At 41.9% G+C, this 15,091-nt stretch overlaps 1 protein-coding gene across 2 annotated transcripts in view; it reads left to right on the top strand.

Moving 5' to 3' along the window:
* Positions 1-11,503, top strand: part of lingo2b (leucine rich repeat and Ig domain containing 2b) — a 36,530-nt gene extending 25,027 nt beyond the window's left edge. Inside the window, exons 1-2 of one of the 2 annotated variants that reach the window (XM_034135152.1) lie at positions 6,127-6,218; positions 8,135-11,503. In XM_034135152.1, the coding sequence (XP_033991043.1) occupies positions 8,178-10,046 (1,869 nt within the window). In that variant the 5' untranslated portion in view covers positions 6,127-6,218; positions 8,135-8,177 and the 3' untranslated portion in view covers positions 10,047-11,503. Of the gene's footprint in view, positions 1-6,126; positions 6,219-8,134 lie in introns of those variants that run through there. The other variant, XM_034135151.1, reaches the window with a different exon arrangement.
* The last annotated feature ends 3,588 nt before the right edge of the window (positions 11,504-15,091 follow it).

Below are 15,091 nucleotides of genomic sequence, written 5' to 3'. Positions count from 1 at the left end.
TATAATTCCTCTGGTGGAGGAGCGTTATGTTCACATTATTCATGTCCTAACAGCATGGAGGCTCGGTTACAGAATGTTTGTGCTTTTTGTTTCAGTTCTGGTGGCTCGAGTTTAGAAGCACTATGCAGTCCCTCCCTGCGTCTATCAGTATGAGCAAACACTGACTAAGTATTAACAGGACTAAATCCAGAGACTGCAGGGTAAAGCAACCTCCCTGGTGAGCCCGCAGCACAGCAGACGAACAACAAGCCACATGGTGGAAGACAGGATATGCTGCTGATGGCTCAACAAGGCAGCGCTTCAGAGGAAACATGGCCAGTGGTGCAGAAAGGAGCTGCTTAATTGGCAGTTTGAATGCACAAGCACTAATTAGCCGCGAGGAACAAGATTCTACTTCCGATTCCCAACACATTTCGCACTCTGTAGGGTGGTCAGTAAGCAGAGTTCTATTATTCCCAGAATAGAAAATGCATTTGGTTGGCATTTGTTATGCATACACAGTGAATTGTCATTAACCAGAGCACAAGCACAGAACAAAATATTAGGGATGCTTGTGCTTTTGCACAATCCACATCTCAATGGTCTCACATCTTGAAAGACATGCAGTTCTCATTCTCTACATCCTCTGTGTAATGGTATGGACATAATTAAAAAGGGCAATCAACAGGGATTTGCTTTGTTCCATCAGACGACTGTATGAATATAATATGTAAGTCTCATGTTTCGTTAATGCAGCGTATCACAACCAACAAGGTTCCCTTTTGAATAAGCATCAAATCACATGTAAGACACCGCTAGTGAATCGTAAACACAGTTTGCACGCATGTTCCTTTGCGCAACAACACGCAGACGCAAAATTGATGATTGGTTTTAACGATGTTTCCTTTCAGGTCAATTATCATGCAGAGTATGTCATGTTATATGCTCAAACTGCGGCAATTATTGCCTACAAGTGAACCCTCTCATGTGAAATAATTTCATTATTCATGCCAGTATTATATCTGGAAATGAGCAAAGCAGTAGAGTCAGGCCCATGTTAAATATTTCAAGAGAAAAAAGCAGGAAGAATGAATACGGTGCACTTAATACCAATATACAGTGACAAATTACATAAATACATGTTTCTTTTGTCCTACAACTGAATAAACAATTGGTGGTATTGAGTAAGATTTATGTTGAGAAAAATAACAATGGCTTTTTCCAAAGAGGCGGAGTGTAAATTATTTGCATCCATGTAAGTGAACTCAAAGCCTGATGTTGGCGAGACTGTGCAAAGACAAAGGAGGATTTATAGTAGAGATTATTATGCACAGTCACCACAAAAGCCTTTAATGTTGTATACCCTGACCACATGTATTTTTTGCTAAAACATTAGCTTAAATCACACATATTGTGTTGACTTTGCTAATAACGTTAGCTTAAACCACACATATTGTGTTGACTTTGCTAATAACGTTAGCTTAAACCACACATATTGTGTTAACTATGCTAATAACGTTATCTTAAACCACACATATTATGTTAACTTTGCTAATAACGTCAGCTTAAACCCCACATATTGGGGTAACTTTGAAAAAAAGTTAGCTTTGACAATGCGGCACTGGCTCAGTCTGTAGGGAAATGGCCTTGGAACAAAAGGGTCGCCGGTTTTTGTTCGTCACGTCCCGATCGGACCAAAGAACGGAGTGTGAACTGATAGCTGGAGGGATGCCAGTTCACCTCCTGGGCACTGCCGAGGTGCCCTTCAGCAAGGCCGAACCCCTAACTGCTCCATGGCGCCAGACTGGCAGCCTCTTTGCTCTGGCACCACAAATATTAGGCTTAATTTGCTAATAACATTAGCTTAAACCACACATTTTAGGCTAACTTTGCTTATAACGTTAGCTTAAACCACACATATTGGGGCTTGCTAATAACGTTAGCTTAAAGTTGTGGTATTGCAGTTGCTGCTTCTCACAAAGATACAACACAAAGCATTGATTTAATGGACATCGGAGAGAAAAAATAAAAGTGTCAGGCACAAATTCTGTCAATAAAAGTCATTATTAATTCATACATAATTATATGGCGATCAATGCTGTAATTTGGCGTAATTTAAAATATTAATTGGAACAGTTCAATTAAGTCCTCCTCAGTTTCAAATAAATTTGCTCTGCTCCTGTCACAGGCAGCAGATGTTAAAAGTGGGGTGATAATGAACAGGGTTTTAATAGTGCTCATCTTCACAGATTAAAATCAACATGTGCACCGCAGCGTTGCTTGAGATCTCCTTGGAAGAGCTGGAATCACTCTCTCAAGCTTTACTCAGTTAAATTCACATTCGAAATCAGAGTCAAGTCGTGCAAACAAGGGTTTTATCTAATCTCGTCGGCATGGCTTTCCTCATTGCTTCGTGTATTTCTGCTCTATCTCATACGCCGCTCTCTTTATTCTTCCCTCTCCCTGACTCTAACAGTGACTCATGCATCAGCCTATACAGCTCCTTTTTCAGCTGTCAGACTTTCTACAGTTTCACTGACTCTAATCCAATTCAGAACCAAATCCCAAAACGCTCAATCCTGTAGGCTGCCCTTCTCAATGACCCTCTCTCACCATTACCATTTACCCAGAATTCTGCTGGATCTTGAATGTTTTCAATCTTGGCCATGACACGGTTGGCTCCGAGTGTTTGTAAAAATATGCCTGCTGTCCAAGGTAGTCGAGAAATGGCCACTAGTCAAGTGAATTATATTTATATGGCCCAATATAACAAATTTGCCTCAGGGCGTTTTACCTTCTGTGAGCACCCTGTGTCCATTACAGAACTTATATATTTCGTTTTTCCAAGCAAATTGATTAGAGGGGTGCCTTTTAGAATGTTTAAAACCCAGAAATTATTCAATTAGTTAGCATTTTACAACTTCCGGTTCCCTCTTCTTCAAGCTAGCATTTTGGTTTGTGTTTTTCGTAAGACGCCATAAATAATGTCCACGTTTTGTTCTAATCTTATTCATTAATTTAACATAAAATACGTCAGTAAACACCCCACTCGTGAATTTCCGAAATGTTCATGTGTCACAAAAAACGGCAGTTGCTAACAAGTGACAAAATAAATGACTGAACGCCATTACACCAACACGATACCGCCTCTAGCTCAGTGATTGGGATGTGCAGCCATGCGTCCATGACGTAGTTCGTAGTTCGTATAGCCTTACGCTAGCTTTTTACTTTTGCTGATTGCATTTTATACAAAAATCCGAAGGGGAAATCCCATTGCTTTTTGTTGAGGGAGCGATGCTAACTCGGTCAGCCTACAAACAATATGTCCTCACTGCACCACTCTATGGGAGGATGATTGTGTAATTTAATCCAGCAGACACTCAACAATTGAGCCAAGATAGGCTGATATTGCTTTTTGACATTACTTAAAAATACACCAAATACATTATAAAGGTATTTTCAAACCCATATGAGTGTCTGTAGCCTATGAGTAGAATTCTCAAAAAAAACATAATCTCAACTGATATTCTTTTGATAATTTATGTAATAGCTAATGTAAATTTGTTTTACTTCAGTTCACTGAGCTTCCCCTGAAACTGCTTGAAGCCCTCCTGGGGATGCCTGCCTCACACATTGAAAACATCTGTCACATCTATAAATAATTCATACAGAGTTGAAAGTTCCATCAATATATTTTGCCAACATAAAATATAACAAGAACTGTTTCACCTTTACCCCTATAGAGTTGATATTGCACACAGCCTTTAATATTATCTCATCTTACACAAAGTAAGTGACATTAGCACATAGGTATTTCTGTCCATCGAGAGAATATAAGACTCATATAAATATATATATAGGGAAATATGTAGTTTTCTCATAGAGTAGTGCATTGATGACATCCTGTATTTTTGTCAGCCGATCCCGAAGTTAGCATCACAAACTATGGGATTTTCCCATTTGATTTTAGTATATTGCAAAAAAATAAGCTCTGTGGCAAACACACATTTATGATACCTACACATTTTGTTCAGCAGGATATTCTCCACTTATTAACACCACTTTGGGATTTTTAAAGTGGTAATGCAAAAGGCAGAAGTAGAAAGCTAGTTAAGCTATTAACAAACTACATCACGTTGCATGGCTGCGCGTCACCACCGCTAAGCTAAACGCGGCTAATAGTCGGCGTGATGAGGTTTAGTAGTTTATGTAGTCACTTTTCAGCAACTGTTGTTTTCATGACACATAGAATATTCAGACATTTACAAGTGGGGTAATTACTGACATATTTTAAGTGGTTGAACAAAACATGAAAAGGAGTCATTCCTGCACCACTCCAAAGCAACATTCTACACTATGTTCACCCAACACCAGCTAAATTCTAAGCTAGCTTGCACCGTGTTGCGTGTAGTGCCAGGCAGGTAGCACACAGTGGGTTAGTGAGCACTGACATGTCCTTTTATACAGGAAGTTAGATGATATGTATTACTATGAGCAAAACCTTTCACATTACACTCAGTATTTGCCTTTATTGTCCAAGAAAATATTGGTTCAGCTCTCAAAAGTCATTTTGAATATCTGCAAATGTGCCATTAAATGTAATTTCCTGGTTTAATGACCACAAATCAATGAGATCACAGAGTGCAAATTGGGCTTTCTATTTGAAATGGTCCCTTATTGTTTACTACATTTGGAACAACCTTTCCATTAAACCTGAACGCACTGCTTTCTTTCTCTCTACTCCCTAACAATTGAATTGTATTTTCACCCCCTCCTTAATCTGCCATTCCCAGAAAGATTGTTTTAGCTCTGTTTAGCTGGAAAAACCGAAACCTCGTTAAACAAATCTCTAGCAAACTCTGAACAGGTGCTACACAATACAAAAGAAAATATAATCTGCAGAAGCCACCGTTCTTTGCCAGCTAGCTACAGTTTATGGATTTTCTTTTCACTTACCAACATTGTCAAACAGCTTCTTCTTGGATGTTTTCTTTCATTATGGATTCTTTGAAACACCATTCTGCCATAAAGGATCACATACTATCATATCATAAAACAGTCTGTCAACCCCTATCAGCTGTCCATTCAGGCATTCTGTGGTGGGAGAAAATGTCTTATAGGCAAATAATGAAAACCTGAAAAAAAGAAAAAGGGTTCTGTATGCCAGATATGGATTGGGACATCAAACAGACTGCTGGTCTCAAGCAGAATCAAAGCTACATCATTGTTCAAGGCGGTGCTGAAATAATATTTTAATCCATGACCATGATTTACAGTCTTGGGGAATCATCTTTATTTGAGCAGTTTCTGCACTGAGACCTGTTGATCATGAAATGCTGAAACATTTTTTACGAGGAGCTCTACGTCTCTGTAAAAACAAATACATTTTTGTCTGTAAGAGAACTCTTGGTCTTTTAGGATTTCCCACCAGAAAAAGCAAAAGAAACACAAGGATAGGTATTTTTCCTGTTTTTTTTTTCTGATATGAGCATAAATAAGTTACAGAGAGGTTACACCAACTCTCTTGAGCAGAGCCGTGGTAAGAATTCGTGTTTCCTGACACACAACTCTCCGACAGATCACCAAGACCAGTTCCCCCACCAGACAACTGGACTGTAATTATTAAACAGGGAGGCAGCGAGGAACAGAGGCTGACGGCTAAAGGCAGAGAGATAAATACAAAAAGACAGAGTCGGGCTTGTGGACGGATAACAAGGTAGACAGACAGAGATAGTTACCAGAGCCGCAGATGGATGGGCAACAAGACAGCTCGACAAATAGCGAGGCGTCCAGAATGACAGATTGGAAACACCTTAAACTAGCCTGCTATACCAATGACACTGAATTTCCAGGGATGTATTCAATTTGTTAGTTTTCTCAATGTGCAGACTAATAATATGAACAAATGTCACACTCCTGGCTATTTCTTCCCATTTCCCATTAATGTGATTGGCAGACTACATAGAGCGGATGGGAGTAAGGGTTTGTAGTTGCTGTGGCAACGGCCTGCTCTTTGTTAAAGGCTACATTCCTGGCATCTGATGTTTCTGCGCTGCGATCGATAGAAAAGCCAGCCTGCAGGGACTGATGAGCGGACTGGAGCTTTTGCCAGGCCAGACAGGACCGGGGAGGGAAAAGGAGTTAGGTGGAAGATGTGTGAACAGGAGGACGGAGAGATAAAACAGCGATAGGAAGAAAGAGGGGAGATATGGAGATGCGTGCTGTGCTGCCGCGGAGGGGTGAGTGCTGTGGGAAACAGAAAAGAATGAGTGTGTGTGCTCTCCTTCTGCCTCATCTCAGCTATTTTCCGAATGTCACTCACCTCACTATCAAAGTAAGGTATGTGTCTGTCTGTGCGCTCATCATCTGCTTACCTTGGCTGGATTTTGCTTTGCAGTGATTGACAGAGCTCTGAAGGCAGTCAAAAGCTTTTCAAAGGGCACCTTTCATATTTCTAGCATTTTTCTTTTTCGCCTTTATGATGTGCATTCAGATATCTAAGCGCTACCTAATTGGCAAAGATAGTCATGAGCTGAATGCAGATACTACTGGTGATGAGGCAATTATGGTCAGCCTAACTGTCTACACAGCCATCTGTCAATTCAACAACCTGTGGCTGTTAGAGGTGTTTTTCTGTCAAGGTCTGTGTCTTTTCAAGCTGTTAGGAGACATGAGTCTCGGAGAACATAAGGCTTTACAGTTGAACCATGCATCCCTCCTCTAATTAACCCTATCGTTATCTTCTCTTCCCGTAAAACCCCTGTGTATTGAGACTGGAATTGGAGAAAATGAACGAAATGTAATGGAGAAAGAAAACCCTCACAAATCAATCAAACAAACAAAAAACCCACCATTTCTTTCCTACAATCCTAGCAAACTTTTTTCTAAAATACCGTACAACTTATAAAGACAAAACAATAGGTGTCAGATTTATTTTATTTCTTGGTTTTCACGTATATATCCTGTTATGTAAAGCAGATAGTGCTGCCATACCAATATGCTTTTTATAATAATGAGCTGACAGTGTGCCGAGAGTGTGTGTGCTTCAGAGACAAGCACAGTGACTGCAGTGATGTTACTCTGCCGTACCCTATAGACTGGGATTCAAGCCTGCAAGTAATGCGCAAACATTAATAAGCAAATAGCTTTATCATAACATTGCTTTGAAAAAGCTGGGGCATTTCAGGAATAAAGGTAGCACTTCAAAATGCAACAACTGAGATATTTAAAAAAGCAGTAATTTGCAATTACAAACAGAAACAGATCATTAAAGCAATGAAGCAAATAGAAAACGGCTGTGGGGATTATGTAAATGTGTTATTTCCCATGATCATTGTGCTCATTGCTTGGTGTTATATGGATCTTTAAAACGTAGATATATGCATTCTCTACATAGAAATTATGTACATTTAAATGCCAGAATTTAGTAACTATAGAAATCAGTGTACTCAATGTATCAATGAGCCTGTGAAATGACTCAGTCAGTTGATTACTTTTTGAAGATAGTATATATTGTAAAAGAGATCGTTGATCTCAATGGGATTTTTACCTGGATAATTAAAGGCTACAAACAAACAAACATATTTGTTGCCATTCTGGGGTTATGTGAGCAATTACTGCTTGAAACTCATGGAGACAAACAAGCTGCCACATCATTATGTTGATTTTATTTTTTAGTTAAAACAATTCCAATACAGTCCATTCAACACAACACCCCCTCAGACACACATACTGTACAGTATACTCACCATTACCATTGATGCAAGTAATTCACATGCAGCAACACCAAATCCACATGGACATTTAGCCTCACTGCACTCTAACAAGGGTCATTTCTCGCCATCAGGCTGAAACATCGACCATCCGCGTGAAACATCCCCAGTTAGCCTGCAACCTTTTCTGTTAACACAGTGTTGAACGTTCACATTTTTCCGCAGATGAAATTTCTCTTGCTGTGTCTTACTCGGCTGCTAGTTTAATTGTATTATATCCACCTTGCCAGGAAAAAGGACAGTTCATTAAGGGAGAAAGTACATGGCAGTTTAAAGAGACGTAAAGAGTAAAAGGTTGAACATGTAAAAAGGCGGGGGGCACAGAGGTGAAGTCCATGTGAGTGGGAGTATTCTAACACTTGTTCTTGTCTTCTGTCTTGCAGAGCTTGTTCGTGATGGTGCCTTGTATGGACAAAAAGCTGTGCCATGACAGAGGGCAACGCGGGTAAAAGAGACATGCGACACCCAGCCCTGAACCACTGCCACCTCTTCCTGGGCGGGGCCTTGCTGCTTCTGCTGGCCAGCCCGGCTCTGAGCTGCCCCGCCCGATGTGAGTGCTCTGCCCAAAGCAAGTCAGTTAGTTGCCACCGAAAGCGTCTGCCCACCATCCCTGAAGGCATCCCCATTGAGACGCGCGTCCTAGACCTCAGTAAGAACAAGCTACGTATCATCACGCCGGACAACTTCTCCTCATTCCAGCAGCTGGAGGACCTGGACCTAAGCGACAATCTTATCAGCGTGGTCGAGCCCGGCTCATTTCGTTCACAGCTTGCTCTCCGCTCGCTCAACTTTCGCAGTAATTTAATTCAGCTGGTTCCTGTGGGCGTGTTGTCAGGCCTGACCAACCTCACCCGCCTTGACCTCAGCCACAACCGCCTGGTGGTTCTTCTGGATCATGCCTTTCAAGATCTGCGCAGGATGGCGTCCCTAGAGGTGGGTGACAACGAACTGGTTTTCATCTCTCAGCGGGCCTTTACAGGCTTACTTGGACTCCAAAGTCTGACCCTGGAACGTTCCAATCTGACAGTGGTTCCTACTGATGCACTGGCACATCTGCACAGCCTGGTTGAACTGCGCTTGCGCTACTTGAGCATTAGTTTTCTAAAGCCTTTTTCTTTTAAGAGGTTATCACGGCTCCGCCGACTAGAGATTGATTACTGGCCCTGGCTGGAAACACTGCCTCCCCTTTCACTGCATGGCCTCAACCTCACAATGTTGTGCATAACCAACACTAACCTGTCTGCCTTCCCCGGCGCGGCACTGCGCAACCTGCCCTACCTCACACATCTTAACCTGTCCTACAGCCGCATCCAGCACATCCATCATGGAGAGCTGGGCCCACTACCACACCTGGTGGAGCTCCACCTCCAAGGGGCTCAGCTGATTTCTATTGAGCCCTTTGCATTTGTGGGCCTTAAATCTTTGCAACTTCTGGATGTGTCACAGAACCGCCTGGACTCTCTGGAGAGTGGAGTGTTTGCCTCGCCAGACAGCCTCCAGAGGCTCTGTCTGGGAGGAAACCCATTAATGTGCGACTGCAGATTGCTTTGGCTCCTCAATAGCCATAAGCCCCCCTCTCTGCAGATTCTGGATGTGCAGCCAGAGTGCAGCGGCCCTGAGCATCTCCTGGGGAAACCTCTCCGTGACCTCAAGGAGCCTCTGGTCTCCAGATACATGACCTGCACCAAACCACAGATTGGACCCAACACGACCCAGCTGCTGATGGCTGATGAGGGTCAGCCTGCCCGCCTGAACTGCAGGGCAGAGGGAGCGCCTCGGCCCTCGGTGGTATGGATTTCACCTCACAGACGCTACATCACAACCAAGAGCATTGGCAGGGTGGAAGTCCAACCAGATGGTACCCTGGAGATCAAGGCAGTGGAACTGCATGACAGCGGGGTGTACTTGTGTATTGCCAGTAACCCTGCTGGCAATGCTAGCCTGTCGGCCTCTTTAGCTGTGAAGAGCCTGGGCCTTGCGGACAGATCTCACTATACTAACAGGAGCTCAAACTATCTGTCAGACTCTAACAGCACATGGGGGAATGGGACAGTACTGTACAACATGACAGTCCCTATAGACCTTAAGACTATCATTATATCTACAGCGATGGGCTGCCTGTCTTTCTTAGGTGTGGTCATCTTCTGCTTCCTGATTCTGTTTATCTGGAGTCGAGGAAAAGGACGACATAAGAGCAACTTTGATATAGAGTATGTCCCTCGCAAGTCAAACGGGGCAGCAGCAGAAGTGACAGAAACAAGTGGCCCACGACGGGTAAACATGAAAATGATTTGAAAAAGATGCAGACTGATGCATATGATGGCATAGTCAACTGCAAAGTGCACACACATCAGCTGAAAAAAAAAGAGTTTTCTATGACACAGTGGATTTGTGACAAACAAAAGTGATGTACTGATATAGTGGGTGTCAATATGACAGTGATCTAGTGATAAAGTGGGCATGTGAATATAAAAGTGATATATGAAACCGTGGACGTGTTTATTTGAAATAATGTTCTCATACAGTACGTTGAATATAATACTATAACCAACATATCAATATGAGAGTGATATAGTGCTGCAATAGGCATGTGTTTCAGTGGTGATGTAATGAGTAATGATGTTGTCGACTCACCGTGACATCAAGGTGAAGAAGGTAGCCGCTGGGACTGACGGGACATCTTGGCGTGGCAATCATCGCTGCAACATGTCAGGACTAAATTGTGTAATACCCATCTTAGCTGCAGTATGAAAGGTGTGTGCTATGTTCATGTATGAGTGTGTGCGTGTATGTGCGAGTGCATCAGTGTGCGCATGTTGCATTTGTGCGTTTCTTTGTGCATGTGCACGCATTGCCTTTCTCGTTGGACAGAACAATGAAAAAGAATGATCGGGTCCAATGCATTTTCCCAGGCCTTTGTTCTTGTTCGGTCATTGTAACAACAGTATTGTCACTGTTGAGTTAAACAGAGGTCTATCTATGTTTGTATGCAAAATCACAGTTATTATATTGAAGAGAAATGCTGCATCAATTTTGAAATAGGTCATTGTCCCCCTTGGAATGACTCAGATTTTTATAAACTCAAGGAAATGTTAAACACACTCACAGTAGTTATAATGTCAAGTCTGAGCTTTTTGTCTTTATCATAGAGCTCACTCACCAGCAACACTAGACTCTTTTCCTGAGAAATTGTAGTGGTCAGTGTTGTTATTACTCTAGAAAAGCTTCCAGCTACAGAAATGGGATGTTAAACCCATTTTATAACATTATAAATCATGGGCAGATTTTCCTGCCAGGAAAATCCCTTGATATGATATGAAAGAGTCGCTCGCCAGACACAATGGTGAAGATTTACTGGCCAGTGCCCTCTTTTGGACAAGGTAAAGTTGAGCTTCGTAGATTTATGGGTTGAGTTTCCCCCCTCTCACATTTTTCTTTAATCGCACCACTTCAAGCTAGTGTGGCCGGATTCTTCCCTAGGGCACCATGGGGTAGTGGGTATTTAATAGATGGCAATTTGAAAGTTGTAGTGGAATCTTGTATTGTTTAGTTCTTCTGTTGAAAATGTTTTAAATGTAAAAAAAACACAAAAAAACAGTAAAACCAATTAAGGGCAATTCTTTGTAATGCAGGGACGTGGGTGTTAACTTGTGTGATCCTGTTGTGATAAAATGTTCAAGGTTGTATAATTGTTTTCATATGACACATTTATGGGTATATTTTCAAAAGGAAATAAATCTTAATCATACCCCTAAAATTGGACTTCCAATGTTCTGACTTTACAAACATTTTTCCTTTTAAAATCCTTTCTGGTCCAAATTCCTTTTCCCTAAGTTGATTTTCTTTTTAACCATTTTTTAAAATCATGTTAACAATTACATTTTGTGTCACAAGTTTTCAAAGCTTATTTTTGCTATGTACATCATGTCATATAGTAAATATTCTGTTGTAACTACCCAACACGTCTGTCCTTTTTACTCTACTTTAATATAACAGGGACAATTTGATTTGTATATTGCTTATTTCTTCTTGCTTTTTAGCAGCCTTACTTGACAGCTCAGCCTGCCTTCCGCCTTGTGAAGATGAATGACAACCACTTTGGGAATTTGAATTTGTAAAATCTTATCTCAAATATTATCATGCTTACATGCTCAACTAAGTTTATGGACATGCCCAACATTAATTCTGCTAACATCAGCAAGTTAATATTGTCACCATGAGCATGTTAGCATGCTGACGTAAGCATGAAGTACTGCTGTGCATTATTAGTCTTTCCGAGCAGTGCTAGCTGCATGTGGTACTCTGAAGGATCAAAAGTGTACTGAACACCGTTAGCCATTAGCTTGGCTGTAGACTGTGGAAACAAAAGACTTCCTGTCTCAAAACAAACCTCTCTGTTCACTTACAGTGTGGGCTATGCAGAGGTGGGAGTAAGTCCTACATGTGCAAATCATGAGCAAGTCTCAAGTCTTGACCTACAAGTATCAAGCAAGTCCCAAGTCACTGTGGTGAGAGTCAAGCAAGTCAAGTCAAGTCATTGCTCAGGTCAAGCAAGTCAAGTCATTGCTCAGGTCAAGCAAGTCAAGTCAAGTCATACGAAATTCTGATGAATAAGCCCAGTTTCCGCATTTAAATCAGTTAAAAGACAGTGGCTATGAAAATGGATTTAACCCACACTATGATCTTCATTACATACACAGTTAATCATTTGAAATCTAATTTAGACCGATGACAATCATATTAGATTCATATTAACCCTAGAACTGCAGACAATATAGCTAGGACTCAATCAAAAAGTCTGTTCAAAAAGGCAGAATTCCAGGTAAGAAAATCATATATGGCATTTGCCATTAGGCCTACACATATTTAATTTACATTTTTGTTGACACTAGAACCGCCAACAGCGTCAGCACCTACATAGATATCATTTTCAAATCATTTAATTTGTTCCTCTTCATAATTTCCTTATAAACTAAGTAGGACGATTTAAAACTCAGTTAATTGGGTTAATTTAGAAATTGCTTCAGTTTATCATCATAACAGATCAAAAAGTTCAGATTCATTTTACAATAAATCAAGGAATGATGCACTTCTACAAACAAAAACAACATAATTAAAACATTTAAACAAACTACTAAAAGTAGATGAACTACATTATTCAACAGTTTACAGTAACTTCTGATAATAACACAGGGGAAATAAACGAGGCATCTCTTTTCCTCTCTCTCTCTCTCCCTCTCCTGACAGCCCGTCAGTATCAGGGTTAGTACAAATCAGTGACGTGCGGTGAGGTTCATGGCTGGTGAGGCACTGAGTCAGATTTACAAATATTATATTTTGACCTTAATCGAAATATTCGGTTATTTTCAAAAGCTTTTTTAGTCTGATGCTTCGATTCATTTTAAACAGACCGATCAACAAAAGGATACCCAAAATCTAAATATTGGATTGTTCTTTCTTAGTAAGATCCCATTGTCATTACAAATGTGGTCTTACCTTGACTTGAAGATGAAGTCCATGCTATCCTTCTGGACAACAATCTCTATTACTTTTTTGTAAAAGTCCTCCTTATCTTTCTGTAGTTTCAAAAGTCTAGTTTGTTGTTACGTCTACCGTCTCTGCATAGAATTACAGTAGCAACAAGAACCTCTGGGCTCACGTGCGCCCCCTTCAGTGCGGCAGAGGTTATGGCTGCCTCCCCTGGTTCATTTTCATTGCCGTTGAGACCAGCGAGCCTAAATATCATATATACGTGAAATAAGTTATTTAGAGACTATGGATGGTGAGGATAAATGTAATAAAGGGATCTACATACATTACATTGGTGACCTACAGTGAGATGGTAACAGGCATGCGCTTAGGGCCCGCTTTCCAGCGAGTTTCTGTGGGGTGACGCATTCTGAGGTGAGGCAGATCTCATCTGTGCCTCACCTCAGCGCACAGTAAATGGCTTGAGCGCGCTCACAAAATAAGTGCCCGCGCTACATTAGTGCCCGCGCTCCAGCAAGTTACTGTGGGCTTACGAGAGGCAGAGCACGTCCCTGCCTCACTTGTCATCGCTCCCGTAGCGGAGCTCGGCAAATTTGCTGATTTTGACAATAAAAAGCGATTAGAATCATACATAAATCACACTTACAACACAGATCAGTGGAGACATTTTATTATTATTACTATTTCGTTTTTCTTTAGTTGTTTTTCCGTTACATTGGAGTATGACAGGTGAGGCTCTGCCTCCCCTGCCTCCACTGACTACACGTCGCTGGTACAAATGAATCCCTTGGAGGTTCTAGTGTTCATTTACCGTTTTGTATTCTCTTTGCAATGCTTAATCGGTTTGAAACCAAGTCTAACGTAGCTTAAACTTAACGTTAGCTTTCGAGCTAACACAACACATTCACGCACCTTTCTCTGTGGGGTTTTTTGTAGTGACGAATGAAGTTGGATGTTGTGGTGGTCGTGTCACTGATCTTTATGCTGCAGACCCTGCATACCGCTGTTCTCTTCTTATTAGCGTCATCGACAACATAATCCTTGAATCCAAACTTGACTATTTGTGGAGTAACGCTAGCCGCTGCCATGACACTCCTGCCTTCTAGTGGGTTGCCAGGTTTGCGCACATGGCACTATAATCACCCAATCACGTTTCGAAAAAACTAAACGTAATATCTCAATACAATAACAGATATTTATTGGGCCGGATGCTCTGACCGGTCCACTTCCTGCCCGGCGCCTCTGCAACGCCTCGCGTCGCGTCGAAAAATAGACTTGAATCCTATTTTGAGCGGAGCCCAGCGCCGAGACGCTTCTGGGACGCTTCTGAGCCGTAACGCGGCGCGTCTGGTGGAATAGCACCCATTGACTAGAGTGGCCGCGATCTTTGCGAATGCCGCGGCGCAGCCGTAACGCGGCCGTAACGCGGCCGTAACGCGACGCAGACGGACCCGGTGGAATCGAGGGGTGAGGCTGCAGCCACACGGAGACGATACGGGTCGTATCCGCTACAGTTCTCTATCATATAGACGGTTCGGCCACACGAGGCCGACAGGGAAACGCAGAAACGATAACGATAACGATAACGGGTCCCAAGGTGGGTAGATCTGCGGACACAACGCTCTGGGGGGCCAAACCAACCTGGTCTCACCAGAATGTGTGACTCCACCACGACTCCTTAACACTGCAGTGCGTGGTGGAGTCACGAACTTTGCTACATTTACGTGTCTGCACCACGCAAACAACCCCTATGTAAAGTGAATGAGGCTCCTTTGTCGTGGTACACACGCATTTCTACAACGTCCAGTAGTGAGCTTTTATTCTATAAAATGTTTTTAAAATCTACTTTA

This window comes from Trematomus bernacchii, unplaced genomic scaffold (assembly GCF_902827165.1).
Source record: "Trematomus bernacchii unplaced genomic scaffold, fTreBer1.1, whole genome shotgun sequence".
NCBI classification, from domain to species: Eukaryota; Metazoa; Chordata; class Actinopteri; order Perciformes; family Nototheniidae; genus Trematomus; species Trematomus bernacchii.
The sequence above is the reverse complement of the archived record's forward strand: the minus strand, read 5'-3'. Positions and strand labels throughout refer to the sequence as shown.